General features: G+C 34.1%; 2 protein-coding genes across 3 annotated transcripts in view; one reads left to right on the top strand and one right to left on the bottom strand.

Moving 5' to 3' along the window:
* Positions 1–6,656, bottom strand: part of LOC127876065 (CWF19-like protein 2) — a 20,172-nt gene extending 13,516 nt beyond the window's left edge. Inside the window, exons 1-6 of one of the 2 annotated variants that reach the window (XM_052420932.1) lie at positions 6,497–6,656; positions 4,329–4,439; positions 3,360–3,437; positions 3,034–3,111; positions 2,172–2,261; positions 1,385–1,504 (exon numbers count right to left, since the gene is read on the bottom strand). In XM_052420932.1, the coding sequence (XP_052276892.1) occupies positions 1,385–1,504; positions 2,172–2,261; positions 3,034–3,111; positions 3,360–3,437; positions 4,329–4,439; positions 6,497–6,574 (555 nt within the window). In that variant the 5' untranslated portion in view covers positions 6,575–6,656. Of the gene's footprint in view, positions 1–1,384; positions 1,505–2,171; positions 2,277–3,033; positions 3,112–3,359; positions 3,438–4,328; positions 4,440–6,496 lie in introns of both variants that reach the window. The other variant, XM_052420931.1, reaches the window with a different exon arrangement.
* LOC127876066 (exosome complex component RRP45-like) lies at positions 6,587–20,888 on the top strand. The gene is made up of 14 exons (XM_052420933.1): positions 6,587–6,754; positions 7,083–7,177; positions 10,277–10,396; positions 10,872–10,974; positions 11,747–11,844; positions 12,497–12,536; positions 12,850–12,932; positions 13,607–13,739; positions 15,890–15,978; positions 16,520–16,690; positions 19,616–19,643; positions 19,926–20,052; positions 20,248–20,317; positions 20,800–20,888. The coding sequence occupies exons 1-14, from the start codon at positions 6,689–6,691 to the stop codon at positions 20,843–20,845; spliced, it is 1,269 nt and encodes a 422-aa protein (XP_052276893.1). The 5' UTR covers positions 6,587–6,688; the 3' UTR covers positions 20,846–20,888.
* The last annotated feature ends 932 nt before the right edge of the window (positions 20,889–21,820 follow it).

Below are 21,820 nucleotides of genomic sequence, written 5' to 3' on the forward strand. Positions count from 1 at the left end.
AAATTATGTGTCTATGCAACTAACAAAGCACTTGAGGTCTTACATTGCTTAACCCTTTCCCACTCAGAGGCTTAGTGAAAATGGCTATGTGCAAACAGCATAAAACCAGAACAGCCAGCGAGTAACAGGGACTACAAATGCGTCAAAATACGTATCTAAGTGGTAAAGGGTTTAATAAGAACAGGCACCTTGCCGCTGCGGATTAAAACCCGGTTTTATAGAAATTTAAAGATCAAAGAAAGACTGTGCCTACTGTATAAAGAAACCAATCAGGTTGAAACATAATACCATTTCTTATTTGAATGTACATTCTACCGTTGTTTAAGATTAACTTTTTATAATTGTGTCTCAAAGATTAAATAAAAAATAACGAACATTCCTTATAGCAAGAGGCTAGCATGTATGCTGACTGATTAGAGACTTATTCATAAATCTAAATTGTTTACACATGATTGCCATATAAAACGCTCGGAAACATTATATATATCAGACAAACATTAAAAACACATCAATATGTGCATATTCTACCTGTGTTAATAGTATTAATTACTTTTACATGAAATTGCAATACTATGATTGTAAGTCCACTTGCTAATAATTAACAGAAGTAATAAATCTAAACTATCCATGCTAGTACTTTTAACAAGTTCACTCTTTTTATTTTCACGATCTTTCCAACACTATAGTGATGTGATTGTATGACTACATACATAACATGCCAACTTTGTGACTCGTAAGCCATTTACAGACGGATGGACGGACGGACAGACAGAGAATCTTTCACATCTGTTAGAAATTTAAAAAGTATCCTTCAGGAAATTCTGTTTAAATTTTTCTTAAAATAAGTAAAAATTATATCTGTTAGAAATATATAATTAAGTTCCTGAAGGGAATTCGGTTTAAAATTATTAGTTTTCTTAAAATAAATAAAAAATACATTATCACACATATACAGTATTACTGTAAGAGGAAATTTCAATTTGTACATTATAAACAGTTTTGTACTTATGAATTACAAAGTATATTATTATTTGATACACAATTGACTATATAGCTGAGTAGTACAATGTTTTGTAAATATATTTGTATTTTATTTGATAAATGAAACTGAATGACTAAAGCACAGAATTTATAGGACAGCACATGTATTTATTTATGAAAGTTGTTCTTTGTTTTTATTTTTATAACTATGAAAATGCTAGCGTTAAAAAATTTGCAAGACAAATCAAAAAGTTTTTTTTCAAGATTGCAAGAAATTCACCTACATTTTTTTCATAATTTATGCGATTTTTCATAGAAATAAAAACTCCAATAGGGGCAATTTAATAACTGGAAAGTGACCATGCAAGCCAGAGTCTTTTGCCAGATCACACCAAAATATTGCCTTGTTAAGTAGTTCCCGCTGCCTGTTAAATTCTTCCTTCTCTTTATTCTTCCTCTCAATGAGCTCCTTTCTGGTTATCGTGGGAACGATGTCCATTGGGGCTGACATCCAGCTGTCACGCTGTATGGGAAACAAATAATTGAGGACAGATGAAAATGTATTTGATTAGGTCAATATTTGGCATGTAGCAGTAATACATGTTTTTGTCAATTTTGTAAAAGAAGAAAAATGCTCACACTGGTTAACTGAAAACATGTTTATTTACCCAAATTAAGTTTGACTGCTGCACATTGAAAATGGGCAAACGTATAGGATAGAAAACAAACTTATTATCTTCCATATTCAGCAATTACTAATAATTATTTTAAATTAGACATATTTTTTCAAACACTTGTGCATGACTCTAAGTTATGGAAAACTGAAAAAAATTGATTCAGGGCTTGACAACTTTTGAAAACTGAAAAATGGAACTTCTTGGCATGTGATTTTGAAAGTTTTGACACAGTCCTCAGAATGTAAAAATTGAAACAAAGTATAAGGCCAACATTTGTATGCGGGTAGTCTTAAATCAATGCATGCATATACGCCATTCAAAGAAATAAGTTTACACATCACTTTTTTTTCCAACTTGTTAATCCTTTCATGTATTTGATGCAACATCTATGAAAGTTATTTTCAATGTCATGGCAATTACACAGCTGCACATATGTTAGTTATGTGACCAAAACAGAGTTTAAATTGATCCCAAACTATATAAATGGAAGCCCTGTGCATTAAAAATGGTTACCTCAAGTCTAGGGCCCTTGATGGCTCCTGCAGTATCAGTAGCTGTTGTGGCATTTGATGAGGACTTCTCCACCCACTGGGACACATTGTCCTGAAATGCCAGCCCCTGACAGTGCATTAACATGTATTAACCGCACCATTTTGCCCTTAAATGCTGCTTGAAAATTTGGTGCGAATTATATATGCAAACAAATTTGTCCACATTTACTAAACTTTTAGTTATATATATATCGAGATTTTTTTCTTATATAACTACAATGATTTTTCTAAGCAAAACATTCTAATTACATTCACAATTTAAACAAACAATAAAATTTGTTTAAACTTTAAAACTGTGTTTAAAATGCTACTTATTATCATAAAATATGTTTTTGTGATAATTGAAAACTGCATACATTAAACACATGCCAAATATATTCATGTATAAGAGTTGATTGAACAATCAATCAAAATTTCATGATCAGTACTATTTCATAAAACATATGCACCCAACTGACAGTTTCATTCAACACAATACAGATTTTCCACTGTGAAGTAATTTTAAATCATATCCCATGTACCTTCTTTGACATTGTATACAAAGAAGAAGTTATACTTTGAAATGTTTATAGTTGGGACTAAGCATTTGATACATATCAGTATATCTATGATACAGATGATCTGCATGCAATACGAACATGAAGAAACTAACTGGTAATTTAGTAGAGCATCTACATACACCATTTCCCAAACTTGAGTGTTTATACATTAAATGTGTAACGTAGTGAACTGTTGAGCCTTGCTTTTAAGTTACAGATGATGAGTGTACTAAACTGAATAAGTGATTTTTTTTTCCTTAATTGAAAACTTAACTTAACACCTACCGATTCAGAAGATGTACTGCTATTTTTTCTCTTTTTATACTTTTTCTTCTTCTTTCTGTCTAGTTCCTTATCTGATTCCTATGGAGAGATTATTTTGCAAAATATGGCATGATCTTCATTCCAGTCTGTATAATCAAGGGCATATAAAAAAATAGGTACATTTTTTCAACAATTTGAACATTAAAGTTTTAAAGATGATTCAAATGAAGCAGTCAATTATGTTTTCATAGCAATGTTACTTAATTTTGACATACCATTCACAGTCACTTACAAAATATTTTTTACATTAATAATATAAACAACAAATTACAGTAGTTATAACAAACCAATTCTGAAGAAGAAGATTTTTTCTTCTTTGATTTCTTTTTCTTTTCCTTTTTCTTCTTCTTTGAACTTTTTATGCTCTGAAATACACGAAGAGATTGTCTTTAAAACACAACTATACATATCTGCATTTTCTTTAAACATAATATCATGGAAGAATGTACTCAAAAAGGATGCAAACATGGGATTACTCATTGGACATTTTCTATAACAGTATATTTTATTTTTACTCTGAAGTTAAGTATAATAACAATTCATGCAAATCTTATAACCTTTCACTGTTATTGTGACCTTGCCTTAAACATGGGCTTGTACCCCGGAAAATTGTTTCTTCCTTGGGAATGATAATCAAATAACTTGATCATTCAAGGCATACAAAGCTTCAGAGCAAAAATACAAAGCCATGATTTGGATTGTGATCTAGAATTTTCACCTTAAAGTACATGAGTTGTTCCCGAATCATCGTCTAGATTGAGGAATAATCAACACAGGTATTATACAAGACCACAAAGGCATTTACAAATTACAGTACTAAAATCTCGATGGACATGCAAGTGATGCAAATACTATATGCCCTTTTCATGGTCAAAAAAAATTAGAATGGTTGTTACAATAATATATTATAGATTCAATTAGGACAAAATAATTTATAGTGCTACCTAAACATAGGAAAACTGCTTAAAAAATAGTGATTCAAATATGCTTGGTATAGTAGTACATTAACCCTTTCAGTGCTGGAACCGAATTTTGAAGGCCTTTGCAAACAGTTTGGATCCAGATGAGACGCCACACAACATGGCGTCTCATCAGGATCCAAAATGTTTGCGATTTTGATAGTATTATTTGAAAAAAATTGAAGAAAATGCTAATTTTAGAAATTCAGCAGGGGACATTTTAGCAGACGACAAATTTCCCAGCATGCAAAGGGTTAATGAAAATTCGGTTCCAGCACTGAAAGAGTTCCTATTCACCTCTTGTTCTTGTTCTAATCTCTGGTTGACTGATGACAACATCCAAGTGTCCTCGCCACGAGCTCTTGCAAGCTCCTTCTTCCTTTCTTCTTTTTCATACTGCTCTTTAGCCTACAAGTGAACAAATATGTACAAACACTTCATGAATTAGACATTTTTATTAGAATTTAAGAAGGCAATTAATTAAAACTGCCTTTGAAATCTATAAAACAAGGTTTGAAATGTGATTAATGCTGCAAAATACATAATCATGTCAAAACTTTGACTCAGTTATAAAACTTTTTTCTTATAACAAATGAATTAACACATAAATTATGTGAATATTAAGAGTTTTAATTACACAAGGTCCAATTGGGACAAGGGTTTTCCAACTGAACACACGTATATTGCCTGACTGACTGCTCGCGTATTTATACAATAAATACACCCACACTTTTCATGTAACGTTGTACATGTGTGCATAGTTTTTGTGCGCTTTTTATTGAGATAAATGAACAGTGGAAATACATAAAGCGCTGTTTATTTGAAGCTAGAATTTGTTTGTGTAGCGTTAACATAAAAATTCAGCAGAGTGTTTCGGATTACAAATTTATTTACCGTATGCTTATTTGAGAATTCAACAAAACATTCTAGTTGTGTGTAATGAATTCAACTTTAATTTGTTAAAAAGCTTTACAAGTTGAATAAATGATTTGACCAAATGAGGCATGCAATGCACAATTTCTACGATGATCATGCCCAGTTACAATCATCAGTGTTCTACTTAACTTGCCATGATTTAATTGCTGAGGTGTAAATCTAGGGACTGGTGGGTGTGGTAGGCAACAAAGACAATAAACTGTCACAAAACCACACGGCAATTATGTCATTTTTTGTCTGCATCATTTTATTATTGGCGTTCTAATTGGCCAATATATTGATTGTCCATACAATGATGCGTTGCCTTTAGGCGGGCTTAAGTTGGGTAAAGAGATACATGTAATTAACAGTGGATAGTAAATAGTCTCTCAAAATATTTGGCTGAAGTCGATGTCGCTTTGATCTTAAGAATGACTAGTTGCAGTTACTGAAAAAATAAACTAATCTGTTAATTTCAAATGCCCAGCAGACTAAGATTTAGAAATTCCAATGCCCCAGCAAGAGACCATTACATGGAAAGCACTGAATTTCCACTATTAACTTAACTCATGGTACAGATAGTTCTTACTCACACACGTTACTGAACATCTAGTTTTTCTTGAATGCTCTGAGCTTTTATGAGTACATATGCACGGCCCAGCGTTCTTCTTGATGAAACTAAATTCCATTTAAAAAAAAGTCTCACTTATGTCTATAAAATCAAGTTAAATCAACCTAATACATCTTTATAAACACAATACCTGTCATCATCGCTATCAATTAGCGAGTAATTTTTGGAGAAATACTCAAAACAAATTTTTTACACAAAACCGTTATCGAACCGAAAGCTGAAGTTTTTAATTGACATTTCGTTCTATCTTACGGAGGTTCCGGAGAAAGTCGGTGTATTATGATGGGTTGATTAGACACGAGATTGTTCTCGCTGAGGATTCCGGAGATAATCCATAGCGTATTCAGAATACTAGGCTTTTTAGTTTGCGAAAACCTTTAATATGTTTGAAACTTTGGATTAATATCATTATTATGTGAGCACATCATATCACATAAGTTGTTTTAATTCGTGCATTAGTGATATATATGATCTGTTTGTGTTTATTTATGCCAGAAAATAGTTTATGTTGCTAATATTGACGATTAAAGTACTGCCTGGATTCTGTGTGGAATGTTTCTATGAAAAATCTTGTTACCAGTTGCATTTCCCAGTGACCCGGAGGGTCAATAGCTGGGAGTTGGATTATTGCAATTACTGAACATCCTATCTATTACACAATTTATACTAGGCAAATCTTCTCCAGAATATACAGTAAATGATTTTTAATGGAGATAATTTCTATAAAAACTTTGAAAAATGACTGAAATTATTATTTATGGTAATAAAATAGTGCTTTCGACAATTGTGTCTGACTAAGTGCATTTCAACATACATTATGTATCCGAAAACATCATATCCGAATGTCACAACTTGACAAAACAAAACTACTTTGATTGTCACTCATAACGCAAAAAGTGAAAGCAATTTAAAGCAATACCTTTTCCAAATAAATTTGTCTTGCTGCCCTTAATTCTTCTCGTTTCCTTTCGATTTCAGAGGCACTCTCAAAATTCATTTCTTATTCGCTTTTGTTGTTGTTGTTGTGGCGACCGAAGGTATCCGAAATACGTGTGAACATGTGAAAAAGAAAAACACAAATGTTCGAGTGTATTTGTTAAAAACTACAGCAATGAGGGATACTCCACTATCAAATTGTGAACGAGAGTTCATCAAGAAGGCAATCAGTGAAAAAAGGGTTTGTTTTTTGTTCATGATGACTGATTAGACGATGTTATTCAAACTGGATATATTTTTCGTATGACTTTCCCGGACGCTGTCATACACATTCAAATTACATTTCATTGTCATTTATCTTTGTATGGTGAATACGTTTACCCAATGCTTGAAATAATTTTGTATACAATTATTTTTAGTTATTCTTTTAAAGTGTAACACAAAGCAAACAAAATGACTGCGGGTTTGTTTTTAATGACACTTTAGTTATTGCACATTTGTAACTAGATTGCAACACATGGGTGATGTGCAACACCCCTTGTATTATCATTTTAATAAACCTCTTACAGAGAATAGACGGACGCCAAGCCTTTGACTACAGGCACATGAAAATTAGTTTTGGGTTAGAAAGAGGATGCTGCCAAGTAGAAATTGGAGAAACTAGGTTTGTTAAAAATATTCAGGAAATCATTTATTGTATAAACAATTTGTAATTGAACATTAAAATTGCCAATTGCATTTTACTTTTAATGTAAGATGAATTTCACATTAAATTTATATTATTTAATGTGGTAGTTTATCAGGTGGCAATCTAGAATTATATAAAATAATAATGAATACTGTGTGTACATCATATTGCATGGGTCAGCCTTGGCCTAGGTTAAATTTTAGGGTTTTAGCTGGGAATATTTTCTATGCTCTATCACCCTTTTTCAGATTACTTAGCTTGTGTAAGCAGTGTTCATTCTGGGCAGCGCGATTGCGGGATTCCTGCATCAAAATATTAATGGGCGTACAGTGCCTTCCCCAGGAATTTGTTCAGGCGCCCCGGGGCCGACCGGGGGTGGGTTCGGGAGGGGTGTCCCCTTCCGACGTTGATTTTTGTTTAATTTAACGTGTCAATTCACGTTCTGTGGTGCGTTATAACTAAAAAAAAACAGCGTCAAAAGACGTCATTTGGTGCGCTATGACTCTTCAAAACAATCCCCCAGTCATTTAAAAATATATATTTTTTAAATATTGTTTAATTGTTATAAAACTTTTCCGCACAGATAGTAAAATCCCGACTCGAACGATTCCCCAATACATCCGTTTCAACCCGACTCTATTACTGTATACTTACTATTTTTCAAGTTTCTATTTATTACCCGATAATCCCGTTTATTCCGTTTTTATCAATCTCTTTCTGGTAAATATTTAGGATAAAAGCTTTCAGTTATTTCTTTAACACATACCTTGCCATTTTTTAAGTGACTATTTATAGATTTTATGAAATATTGCCTCTGAATATGCGTCAATCCCCTGACCTGTTGTGTGCTTGTTAAAACGCTCAATACACGCCATTTGTATGCAATAGACGCGACGTTGTATATGCTGCATAATTTTCGCGCTCTTTTTAATTGAGAAAAAGATTCGACACAAAATACATTTGCACTGCTAATTTGAAGCAAAAATATTTAACGTTGCGGTAACATTTACATTCGGAAGTGTGTTTCGGATTAAAAACACGTTAACATCGACTTACGGTAATGGGTTTCGGATTACAAATTTAATTATTCCCATTTGAGATTTCAACAAATATTAACCGTTGCGTTATAAATTAAACGATAATTTGTTTACACACTTTACGAGTCGAATAAATGTTTTGACGGAATTATGCATGAAATTCACGCTGTCCATGAGGATCACGGCCGGTTGCCATCATCAGTCTTCTAACTATCGATTATCGGACGAAACATTTACAAGTGTGCGTAATTAATTCAACGAAAATTTGTTAAAGCGCATTACGTGTCGAATAAATGTCAGAAAAACGAGGTGAATCAGTTCTATAAATGGACATGTTGAAATATACATGTACTGGAATTAAATAAATTGTTATCACATAATTGTAACCGGGAGTCATTTGCACAACTTACTCGCTATAATAATTAATTGTTTACCACTTGCAATTAATTTCTCGTATTAATTATGAGTCATAGGTAACACTTGTTTACAGTAAAAAGGTGTGATGATGATGCCCGAAACCGTCTTTAATGTTCTGTACTGTACTAATTACCGGTTTTATATTACTCAAATGGTACAACTTCTTGCTAATCAAGCTGCGATAAACTCTTACTTCATGCCCGACGTCAATCAAAAATAATGGTCGATAGTTAACCCCGCCCTCATAAGCATTCGCGTAACCGATTGGACGATGGACTTCACAGTTTGACGACTGGAAAGTTACCAGATACATCCTTGTCAGCATTTAAATGACCGTGTAATGTGGCTAGAATAATCGATACGCGCGTCATGCTATTCTCTTATCAGTGGATTATCCATTACCCCATGTGGTGTTTATGGCGATTACTTGTGAAAGTAGATACCGAGTGCTCTTTTTAAACAGGGAATATTGATACACTGATAGGGAAACCTTGATTTTTTTGGACAATCTCCACTTTCTTTTACTGGAGAATACACTGATCGGAAAATTTCAAGCGCCCGGGGGACTCTGATTTCGAAATTCAAGCGCCCCGGCAAGGGGCGCTTAAATTGCCTGGGGAAGACCCTGGCGTATTCTAAAGAATATCAGTGGGCCAGTCGGGCGCATACATAATATAATTGGCGCATTAAAAATTATATGAGTGGGAGATTTAATTATAAAAACCAAAGCGATGGAATCGTATTGCGAATTCTTAACATTTGTCTGCTGAGTCGAAATGTAGATGGAAAATAACCGTTGCTTGGCTACCGCGGGCGCACTGTGTTGAATCCTTCACTTCCATTGGTTGATAGATGTCACATGTCAGCAAACTGTGTATACGTCTTCAGAAAGTGTTGAAAACTTTTGTCAACATATTTTGTTGCGATTTTCAAACGTTTTTAATAAAAAATGAAGTGTTCAAACATGTCAAAGCGTAAAGCAGAAAAGGACAGCAGCGAGGGACGAACTCTCCTACATTTTTTTAAAACAAAAAACCAAGGGAATGTGAAAGGGCTTCTGATTAGAAAGGTGGCAAAACAGCAGATGCTTTGGCCGAAGCGAGTATGCCTACATCGTCTGCTGGTTCAAGCACACAAATGAAACCTTCGGAAAATGTAGATGATCATAAAGATTGGTTAGAGAAATTTACGTGGTTGTCATACGATGACACAAATATTTTTAATGTTTTGTGACATTTGTAAAAAGCATAGTAAAAGTAACATGTTTGTTAACTGCTGTTCGAATTTTTGGACAAGTACTCTGAATAGACATGCAGCTGGTAGTGATCATAAATCCTGCAATCAGGTGGCCCCTACAAAATCTTTAAATGGCCCACTAAATTTATGGCTGATGGGCCATTGGCCCACCAGCAATCTGGCCCAGAATGAACACTGGTAAGAAAATTGTAAGTTTTGTAAACTGCCATAATCATTTATGTCTGAAAAATGAATTATTGAAAAAAAGAAGAATCTAAAAATGTATAAGCATTGTAGTCTGCAATAGTGTAGTTCTAAATTATTTGATTGCATCCATGTACTTATATACATCCCTCGTTTTATCCATGCACTTTCTATATTGTAGGGTGATGAGCCAGGTGTCCTGCCAGGTAGGTGAGCCCAAGCAAGCAAGGCCTGCAGACGGAACGCTCTTCATCAACGTGGAGTTGTCTCCCATGGCGTGTCCAAGCTTTGAGCCAGGAAGGTGAAACTGTATAGCAATAACATTTTTGCAAATATGTGCTCATGATTTATTAATTGTAAACCAGAATGTCTCGTTAGACTTTCTGTTCATAATACATGTAACAGTATTGCTAATGTTACGTTAATTTCAAGGTACAGTTTATTTGTCCCTCACCAGTATCAAAATTTGGTGTATGCCATTTGAAACAAAACAATTACTAGTTGCAATATTTAGTTGTGTTTTTTTTACTCAAAAAGTAAAAGCATACTTTAATTAAAAATAATTTTTTTATCATTTATATTCTGTAAATTTGCTCATTTGTGTTACAGATCGTTTTTTTAACAACCTACAACCAAACAATGTTAGTTATTAATTTAATGTTTTAAAGGTTTTTGGTTTTGCGGATAAATTTATTAACATGTTGAAGATAAGTACAGTTGTCAAAACATCGACAATGTCATGCTATGCAATTCGAACCTGTTCATTCATTATTAAGACTTTCTGACTTTGGTGTGGAGATCAACCGTCTACTGGAAAGGTGTTTGAAGGAATCACGATGCATCGACACAGAGTCCTTGTGTATTGTAACAGGAGAAAAGGTCAGCATGTCTGGTTATGCTCTATTCGAGACTAAATATGTAAATCTTTTGACTCAATGAGAGTTGTTGTATTTCATCTTTGTCACCCTTGCATCATAATAATTGTACTGGTATACTTGTGTGGGTTTGTCTATGAAGTCTCCTCTTGCTTTTCTGGATCATAACTCTAAAAATATTTAAGATATTGCCTTGAAACTTCACAGGTAGATAGATCTCAATGAAGATGAATGGAGTGCTCACTCAGGAACTGTTTCTCTGTAGCATATACATTGAGAGTTATCGCTCTTTGTTTATTTTCTTTGTAAAAAAAATTCTGGTGCATAAAACTAAGACTTCTAACAGTGTAAATGTGTGCTAAGTGGCACAATCACCTATATTTTATATAAGCTATTAGGCATCATTCAAGTTTTAATTAACAAAGGCTGCACATTTAAATGAAGAAATTACATTACATCTTTAAAACATGGATATAATGTTTTTATGATTTTATGTGTGCCTTAGAAACTACTTTTGCATTTGTGTATATTTTTGTTGCAAATTTACTATTAATATAATACATGTTTGCATATAAGCATATGTGCATGGAAGTCTTAATTGTTTTGGGTTTTAATGACAAGACTTGTTATAAAGGTAAATTGTTTTGACATGGATTTGTCTTGATTATAGTTAGTATTATGTTATCGTTTCATCTCTTCAGACAAGTATGTACATTTAATTTGTTATTCATGTTCGTATCTGGTATAATACTTCAATACCATGTTTTCATGCCCAGGTGTGGGAGATACGTGTAGATGTTCATGTTCTAAACCATGATGGCAACCTAGTGGATGCCTGTAGCATAGCCGCCATAGCTGCACTTGCTCACTTTAGGTACGTAGCTATGAATACTTGTAATTTGTCTAAAGTTATTTGCTACTTTAAAATGTTCACAACTTTAAAAGGTTGTTACTGTCTGTACATGGTTTGCTTTAATACACATAAAAGCTTATGATGCTTGGAACAGAGTTGATTTTTTCATGTAATAGTTTAATACATCAAACATGTACTAAATTTTTGTTCTGAGACATTTGCAAATTTTTACATTTAAATGTGAAATAAATATTATGTCACTAGCAAATATAAGTAGATGTTAATAACTTTACAGAGTTAGTGTAACATTTATCCAAATTAATTACTCTGAGGAATAAGGACATCATAATATCACAATTTTCTGTTATTTCTTTTATTAAAATACTCTATAAAATTCCAAAATATGTGGCACAAATGCAGTCTGACAATAAATTTTTTAACAGAAGCTTAGAGCTATGCATGTTCATAAAGCATTTATCCAAAGAAATATAGCATTATATAAATATTATTACGAGAAATATTTGTTTGCAAACTTGACTTCCATCGTTAACTACATCTTTGTATTTTGTTGTTGTTTGTTATATGATACTACATCTATACTTGCTGCAATATATGTATGATAAACTATATGTGAGTTTCATTCATTCACAGTTTTTCATGCTCCTCTTTGTAGAAGACCTGATGTGACAGTATCAGGTGAAGAAATTACTATTGTAAGTGTTAAATTTATTAAATCATGTGTTATATATTTCCCTTAAAATTGTCATTAGTATTTAAAATCATGGTACCATAAAAGAGAATATTAGGTGAGTGTCATACATGGTGTAGAAACAGATGAGTGTAAGGCTTACAGAGTTCTCATATTCTGTGCAAATGCATTTTCTGTTGCATCGTGTATTTCTTTTGTAATCAAATAAATGTTGCTACAAAAATAATTGTTATTTGAGAATTTCCTATTGAAATACAAAACTTAAATGAACCTGTTTGCCATGGTATATTCACACTGTCTCTGGTTTGTGTTCTCAGCACCCAGCCTCCGAGAGGGATCTAGTGCCCCTCAGTGTACATCATATGCCTATCTGTGTTTCCTTCGCTTTCTTTGAGCAAGGGTAGGTATATTGACTGACAGTTTAGGTGGAGAGTGTGTGACTGATAAGCCTGTACAGAATGCACAGGCTAATCTGGGACAACACTTAATCTGGGATGACAATGCTTACGCATTAAGCCCTGTTTTCCTAGATTGAGGCTCATATAGGAAACCGTTCTGTTTTGCGCAGTGTTATCCTTGTATGACAGTTTTAAACTATAAATAGTGTACCAGTCCCAATTAGATTTGCAGGCCAATATTGATATCTAAAATATCCCTATTCTATAAAAGACAGTATAGGAGATTAAGCAAAAGTATTACTTTAAACTGGTCAAGATTGAACCAGGTGACGTCAGAATGTAACTGTTATTTAATAAGGCTTTTATTAATTTCTTGTTCAAGGCTCACTCTTTCGTGAGCCAAATTACCTGATTGTTATAAATTAACACACTTTTCAGTTAATGTATGGCTTCAATCATTTCGACATAAAACCCAATAATACGCCAAAATGGTAATAATTTTGACATTCAAGTCAATTTTGTCTTAAGAAATCTTTAACCAGAGGATAATTTAAGAATGTAGAAATGATTGTCAAAATGCTAATTTAGGTGACCAATTCTTGATTACATAAATCTAGCAAGCATGCTTAGCTACAGTAGAGTCCAACTTTGGATGTGTTGTTTGTTTCGCCAACAGGAAGTTCCTACTGGTTGACCCAGTTGACCTTGAGGAGAAGGTGATGGAGGGACGGATGGTAATCGCTATGAACAAACATCGCGAGATATGTACACTGCAGGTCACTGGGCAGATGTTACTGCTAAAAGACCAGGTACATAACTAGCTAGTGTTTTCAGTTGATATAAGTAGAGCCCAAGTAAAAGGTTTTTGTGTTGCCATATAAGCTGACATACATGATAAAGTGGGTCTTCATCAGTTTCCCTTCTTGTATGCGCAAATTATTTTCTGCAAATATAATGAAATCATTTGGAACTGTTAAAAAAGGATCAAATAAAAAGTTAAGTTAGGTTTTAATGTTATTGCTGTCATCATACTTTAGAAAAGAAACTTTTTAAAGATGGTGTCAAAGTTGTAATACTTGAGGAAAGCATAACTGAGGGTTAAATTCATATTCTTCATTACAGCTGTTGTTCTTTTTATGCTTACAAGGGTGACATATCCAACTAGCAGTTCTTGATTGCATGAATGTATTTCTAAAATTATCTAACGGTAGGCACAAAACATTGCATTTCAAGTGGTTTTGTTTTCTATAATCTGTAATTTGGCTTATATTGCCAATATCCATATAGCGGAGTTGCATAGTCTGGTGAGGAGATACCATATCGGCTACAAAGTCATGCAAGCTTCATGGTCTCATTAGTGGATAGGGTAGCTCATGACCAGACTGAGCAATTGTGCAGACTGGTTGTTAGCGGAGAGGGTAGCTCATGACCAGACTGAGCAATTGTGCAGACTGGTCGTTAAAGGATAGGGTCGCTCATGACCAGACTGAGCAATTGTGCAGACTGGTCGTTAAAGGATAGGGTAGCTCATGACCAGACTGAGCAATTGTGCAGACTGGTCGTTAAAGGATAGGGTAGCTCATGACCAGACTGAGCAATTGTGCAGACTGGTCGTTAAAGGATAGGGTAGCTCATGACCAGACTGAGCAATTGTGCAGACTGGTCGTTAAAGGATAGGGTAGCTCATGACCAGACTGAGCAATTGTGCAGACTGGTCGTTAAAGGATAGGGTAGCTCATGACCAGACTGAGCAATTGTGCAGACTGGTCGTAACCAATGCTGTACTTGTCAGCTCAGTGCCTCCAAATTCAGCTATGGGATAGTGTAACTTCAGATTTCATGGGCATTCATTAATATTAATGGCATTAATCTCTTTCAATGACATTCATTTCTTTCAATTACATTTGGTCTTGCCTTATCAGAATCTTTTGTCTCATGAGAAGTACATAAACTTAAGTGGAAAAACACTTTCAGCAAATTTTAATTGTTAATTTATGTATAACATTCATTCATATTGCAACACATAAGAAAAACACGTCGCTTAATCTGTTGATTCGAAAGCAACTTAACATAGATCAAACATTGCACCTTAAAAAACAATTTTTTTTATACATGCATGTATGTGTTAGGTGAATTAAGTTACTTTTCACACTCAAAAACATGTACGTCGACTTTTTTCGCACGATATCCCCGATCGTTGACTTTCCTACCCCATATTTCTCTGACAGCATTTTGAGTGTAGGTTTTGGCAACATCTCTGACTCTTTAATCAGTTTGATTTTGTCTTCTAGAAACAATTCCATGCGCCATCGCTAAGAAGGAGGTTCGGTTATTTTAAGTCTTAGTTATCTTAATTACAAATTTGAAAATCTAAATGAATATCTAAATGCAACTGCATCAAGAACTCTGCAAATCACCATTTTATATGACACTACATTAGCAAATTTTAATAAACAACACAAAATTAAATAGCATAAAGATTATTAAAATTTAGCATGGCTTCCTACATCAAAAACAAAACACACTAAAGAACTTTATGTTTGTTATCAGTAATTATAATCAATATTATCACATCTATTGAGCGATATGTACATCACAGGACAAGTATCTTTTAATTGTTTTGCGATTTTTACAGTTTGCAAATTTTTCGACCACCTTTATTAATTGCACGCGTCTTTAATCCGCTATTCACAACCTTTTGACACTAGGTCTGAGGTGCAATAAACCGACCCTGAGCGGTTTAGAGAGGTACAATTACGTATGGAATTACCCAATTTTGATCCAAAGAATGACCGGTATTCGGAATTGAGGGGATTCCGGTCTTGAGGAGATATTTTACGCATGGTTTTATAGGAAATTAATTGGGACCTGACAATTTGTCCGGTTTAGAGAGGATCCGGTTTAGAGGGTTTCCACTGTACATGATTGTCTTTGATATTCCCTCTTCTGTGCCCTGCAGGTGCTGAGGTGTTCCAATATTGCAGTGGTGAAAGTGGCAGAGATTACAGAGCTTATCCATAAGGCACTGGAGAACGACCGACAAGAAAGGTTGGGTCTGACTCATACAAGAAGTCAGAAATTCATGACTCTTGAATCAATCACTCTGAAATGCTGTTAAGTTTCTTGTTACCAGGTGGAACAGTGCTTTGTTATTTTATTTCATTCAGGTTGTTGCAAATTTTTTAACAATTTCAGTGTTTTTTTATGCCCCTGAAGGGTGGCATATAGTTTTTGAATTGTCCGTCTGTCTGTCTGTCCATCCGTCCGAAAACTTTAAAATTGGTCATAACTTTTGTAATATTGAAGAAAGCAGCTTGATATTTGCCATGCATGTTTATCTCATGGAGCTGCACATTCTGAGTGGTTAAAGGTCAAGGTCAAATATATGGCTTCAAAGTGGCGCAGAAGGAGGCATTGTGTTTCTGACAAACACAACTCTTGTTTATTGTATGTTTCTGTTTAAAAAAATACATGCAAAACATGTTTTAAATGTTCCGTTGTACCGCTTACCTTTATTTGTTAGTTTTATTTAAATCTGATTGTGTTGGAAAGGAATTTAACCTTGAAGAAAACCATATCATTTTTACAGATTTAAGGGTGGCAAGTTTGGATTTGCCGAGTCTGTATCATTGGACAAGGTGACAGCCAATCAGAAGATAGCGGAGCCTGTTGACATGACAACCCTGGATGCACAGAGGGCGGCCTCGTACCTAGAGGGGTCAGAGTCCAGTGACATGGACAGCAGCATTGTGTCATCAGAGTATCCTTGCCAGCTACCTAGAAACCATAGTACAATAACCTGCAGAACATAAAGCCACGTTAATTCCATCTTAACTAGCTACCTTCCTCCTCTAATAAATACTCTTGCCTGTTCCCTCCCAAAATCTGGTGTCTTTAACTCATGTGTATTGGAGACCTTACTATGGTTACAGTGATGACATAGAGTAGGGACCCTTGTGGCTGTTTGGATAATGGTTTTTAACTGAAGTCTGAACGGTAACCAACCATAAGTTGATTGATTTAAGCTTCCGAACAGAGTACTCAGTGATTGGTAAGACAGCTCATGGATAGGCATTGAAATCTTCCTATGATACGTGGGGATGCTTAAACAAGAAACAACTTTCTAGCTCACAAAGAGCTTAGGTTGAGTTGTTGAATCAGTTTATATCATGCATTGTTTGTCATGCTTGTCAACCTTTAGCCAGTTACCTCTTTAAATCCCGAATTTTGGCTGAATGTTGATGAAACATGTTCAAAATGTTTATCTGGACACAACCTTTGTAATGTTTGAATCTGGGTCAAGTGAGGTCAGTAAACTAGGTCACGAGGATATAGAGAATACATGGTTGGTGCCGAGATGGAGAAAGTTTATCCGGTGAGGCTTAGAAAAATAAAATAGGGCTAGATTTAGCGAGCCCCATTTGTCTTTTTTCGGCCGAACCGGATAAACGTTCTCCATCTCGGCACCAACCATGATAAGTTGACATAGCAATATAATTATTCTTGTTGAGCCTCCTTCATGTACACAACATTCCAGATGACCGAATAACTACCGATTGTGTCACGTAAAAAATAGTTCCACTTTAAACTGTTCCTTTTAATACTTTCTTATTGAAAATATGAGAAGAAATAAAAAAACGAATCGAGAATGTGATATTTTTTGGTAAAAAATGAAAAAAATGCAGCAGCAAAACAAAAACTAAATTTTATTTACCTTAATGACAACTTTAATACATTGCCTATAACAATAAATTAACAACGATATACACATCCATTTTCTGTTCTTCCATCCCTTTGTTGAAATCCATTTTCTGTTTTTCCATCCCTATTATCGAAATGTATTTTAAACCACACTATTTTTTGATAGCGTTTGTATCGAATGCTAACCACTCTGACCCAAAACCCGACTTATGAAATCGTAATCCTGCCGTAACGAATTATTTTATTCCTATCGAAATTAACAATTATGAATGACAAACACACAATGGGAAATACTTTCATGATACGTTCGATGCTTTAAAGATATTTTAAAAAAATACTGTTAAAACCACCTTGTCGAAATTGTTGTCCCTAAAATCCTGAGAGAAACTTTATAGTATGTTTCGTCTGAGAAATGACGTCACACTAGATACGTCATAAATTGCGTAATCAAGTAAATGAAAATGATAAATACGGAAATCTGGGTCGGTAGTATATATTTTAAAGAAGAAAAACAATGATGATTTATAATATAACGATAACATTCATGATGCGTTCCAATAAATTTCAAAGGTCAAATATTAGAACATGTTAATCGTCACAGCGTGTGTAGGAATACACTACTACCTGTTGACCGGAGATAGGAACATTTATTCGACCCTGCTTTATTTGGTCAATGTTTGCAACAGAGGCAGGATAAAACTCTTTCAAAACCTTGTTACTGTTTTATAAGCTACATTTGTTATTCAAGCTTTATAAATCTTGGTCAGAATGATTCTGTTGACTAGGAATGGGAACTTATATTTGAAAACAATAAGCCTCTGGAAAGTTCAGTGTGAGTTTGCACCTTGCTTATATGCAGTTTCTCACACAAATCGATGGAATTTAATGTATCAATCAACTACATAGTGTCAAGCCCTTCATTGATTCTCATTATGACAACACCTGCAAGGTGCTTGTCAAACTTGTATGTATATCACATTTTCATGTGTCTGCAGTTGCTTATTGAGTTCTTGTTCAACTGGATTGTGCATCTGGATTTCAATTTTAAGACCTTGCTTAAGTAAGCAGCCAAATTACATTGAGAGGGTTATTACTACAGTATGCAACATTCAATACAGCAAATATTCATGTACCTAATGAATACAAAATTATTGTTTTGAACTTGCTTTATCTCACTTTTTCAAAGATGCATAGAACATAGAAAATGGGGATTTTTGTGAAGACAAAGAACATGACTTTTGGAATTTTGTATCTAGGGGCAAATAAGCAAATGTTGAAATATATTCGTATAAGTAAAAAATATTAGAATATTATATCAGGATTCTTTCCAAACCATTAACATGAAAACACATGCATCCAGACCAAGTTCGTATTTGGGGCAACTGGGGTCAGTATCTAGGTCACCATGTTGAATCTGAGAAAATCTTTGTAAATGCTCTTAATAAGTCATTTGTGACATATTTAGTATGTTAATAAGTGTGAATGTTTTAACCATAATAAGTCGAAGTTAAAAACTGGGTCACATGAAGTAAAAAATATGTCATGAGGATAGATTTTCCATGTAAACTTTTGGATTTTTTGGCCATCATGACAATATTGCTAAGATTATGGTTAGCTTTGTTAATTGGAGCGTTTGTAAAAGGCAAGTAAATATTTGAGACATATTTTGTATCACCTCTGATTTATAGAATATAGCCCAGTTGTAAGATAAACTTATGAGACTTTTCAAAAGGAATCAAAAATTATTATGTTCATGTATTGAAACAATAGTATTTATCTATGTTATATACCGTTTAAGTTATGATTGTAATGAGGCATATAACTAAAGCTTATTGCAACAAATAAAGTTGCTCTACACCTATTAATGTCTTTGACAATGTCCCAAAACAGTTGAACTTTTAAGTTCTCATGCATAGACTTTTATTCAATATGATAATCATGAATAGTAATGCACAATTTTAAAAATGTCCTTGACAATGATCAGAGAGGATGAAAACTCAGTTGTGATTTTGGTAAGTTTCTTTTCGTCATAGTGTTTGCCCATAACCTAACTATTTTTTTTACTTATTTGATAGTGTCTGTTCAAAATAGAGGTTAAAACACCCCAAAGAGGATACTAATGAAAAACTCATTGCCTTTTTCAGCATATAAAACTTATTAGAATTTTGTTGGATCTAAAAGTTTGTCTGATACTTGAAGATTGTGGTTAAATGAAATCAGTTTTTATGTTGTGTATGTTGTTGAGAGTGAAACAATCTTCTTTAGCCCTTTACATTTCAATAATATATGTCCAGGACAAGGGTGTAGGGGGTATAGGGCTGGGAGGTGTCAGCAGATGGAACGTGGATGAAGAGATGGAGGAGTTGGCAGGAGAACAGCAGACAACACAGACAGGACAGAAAGTCAAGCAGACACACATGGGTAAGAACTTTGTTTGCTGGCCATTGTTTACAAACATGTAATTGCTGATATTGGAAATTTGGAACTCGTTTATAGTGGATTTTTCTATGTCCAAACATGATTTGTGATCTTTATATCTCTTAGCACATTTGCTTGTATTATTTAATCATAAAGATGTGTGAATATGAAACTTCTCATCCATATTTTCTCCTGCAGTTGCAGACCATGGAAGCTCCAGTGAGGAGGAGACTACAGAGGTGCTAGGCAACCAGGCAACCAATCAGAAGTAAGCAGCAATAGAGGGGGGGGTGTAGTTCATTCTTTGAGTTGGGGGTATGCAGATGTTAAGTTCATTATGCTTCATTTACCTTCTGTTATTCCACAAGCATTGAAAAGAATTGTACGTCTTGTTTAACTTGTATTTAAAGTGATATTTTGAAATATTAAAAGAAAATAAGTGTACTTGGTGTGTACTGATATTTGAACTTCAAAATTGATTAATGTAGTGGGTCGAGGTATAGGGATCACTAAGCCACTTACATCATCTTGTTATATGAGCTAGCTTTTGTAAATAGAGCATCTGCATTGAAACTAGAGCTTTACATTGTGGCTTTTAAATTGTAAGCCCTCTCGTTATCAGCGGGGCATATACATTTGCCTGAATTTCCGTCTGTTTCACTTTTTTGTGTCTTGTGTAACTCTAAAAGTATTCAAGTATTAGCCAATAATTGGAAGTATATATTTCATTTATTCTTCTTGATTTTTTAGACAAAAAGACAAAGAGGCTAGTGTAAGGAAGAAAGAGAAGAAATGATGTATTATTGTTAACATTCTGTCAATAAATGCTTTTTATTAAACATGGTGATTTGTTTTATGCTTTTCATTTTCTTTGTGCACATTTCTACTAACATTTTGTGTCTTTGTTAACCAGGTTCAGCTGCAATGTCCAAGTTTCATTTAAGATGTAAATACCTTACGACGCACTGCATACAAAAGTTGAACATAGCTTACCATGAGCATGTGCTCAGGTGTGCCAAAGTAAACCTTATTAGCATGTACCTCTGTGAGCAAAGGAGATATTAACCTCCGCCAAAGGCGGAGGAATATAGAATTGGCGTTGTCCGTCCGTCTGTCAAAAAACAGGGCTATTTCTTAGAAGCTTTATAAGATATCAACATGAAACTTCATGGGTGTATAGATATCAATAAAGAGAACTGCCATGCACAAGAACCATAACCCTACACTTTCTTAAATAAGAGTTATTGCCCTTTGTTTTTTTTAATGATGTTACTTTTCAGGGCTATATCTCAGATACAATACAATATTTCAACATGAAACTTCATGGGTCTGAAGAAATCAATTGAAAGAATTGCCATGCATACGGTCCATAACCCTACATTTTCTTGAATAAGAGTTATTGCCCTTTGTTGTTTGTGTATGATGTAACTTTTCAGGACGATATATATCAGATACAACACATGATTTTAACATTAAACTTCATGGGTGTATAGATGTCAAGGAGGATAATTGCAAGTCATAAAACAATTACCCTTCACTTTTTTTTCAGATTATACCATATAACAAGGGATTGCAAACATCCATTTACAAAATTTATTTGTATAATTCAACAAATTTGCTTGATTTTGAAATTTTACAATAGACGGATAGAGGGCAATATGAAGGGTATGCAGTATCTTTAATTGATAGAATTGTTCACCCCTACGTGTTGCTTTCAATACTGTGAAAGAAATATTGAAACCATCTCTTATTGCACAGCGAAAATAAATCA

Source organism: Dreissena polymorpha, chromosome 4 (assembly GCF_020536995.1).
Source record: "Dreissena polymorpha isolate Duluth1 chromosome 4, UMN_Dpol_1.0, whole genome shotgun sequence".
In the NCBI taxonomy this organism is placed as follows: domain Eukaryota; kingdom Metazoa; phylum Mollusca; class Bivalvia; order Myida; family Dreissenidae; genus Dreissena; species Dreissena polymorpha.

Bases quoted from the DNA above. Each gene is read 5' to 3' on its own strand.
- LOC127876066 (XM_052420933.1), top strand. From the start codon at position 6,689: ATGAGGGATACTCCACTATCAAATTGTGAACGAGAGTTCATCAAGAAG. The intron at 6,755-7,082 runs GTTTGTTTTTTG...AACCTCTTACAG, and splicing joins AGGCAATCAGTGAAAAAAGG to AGAATAGACGGACGCCAAGC. The intron at 19,644-19,925 runs GTAAGTTTCTTT...ATATATGTCCAG, and splicing joins AAAACTCAGTTGTGATTTTG to GACAAGGGTGTAGGGGGTAT.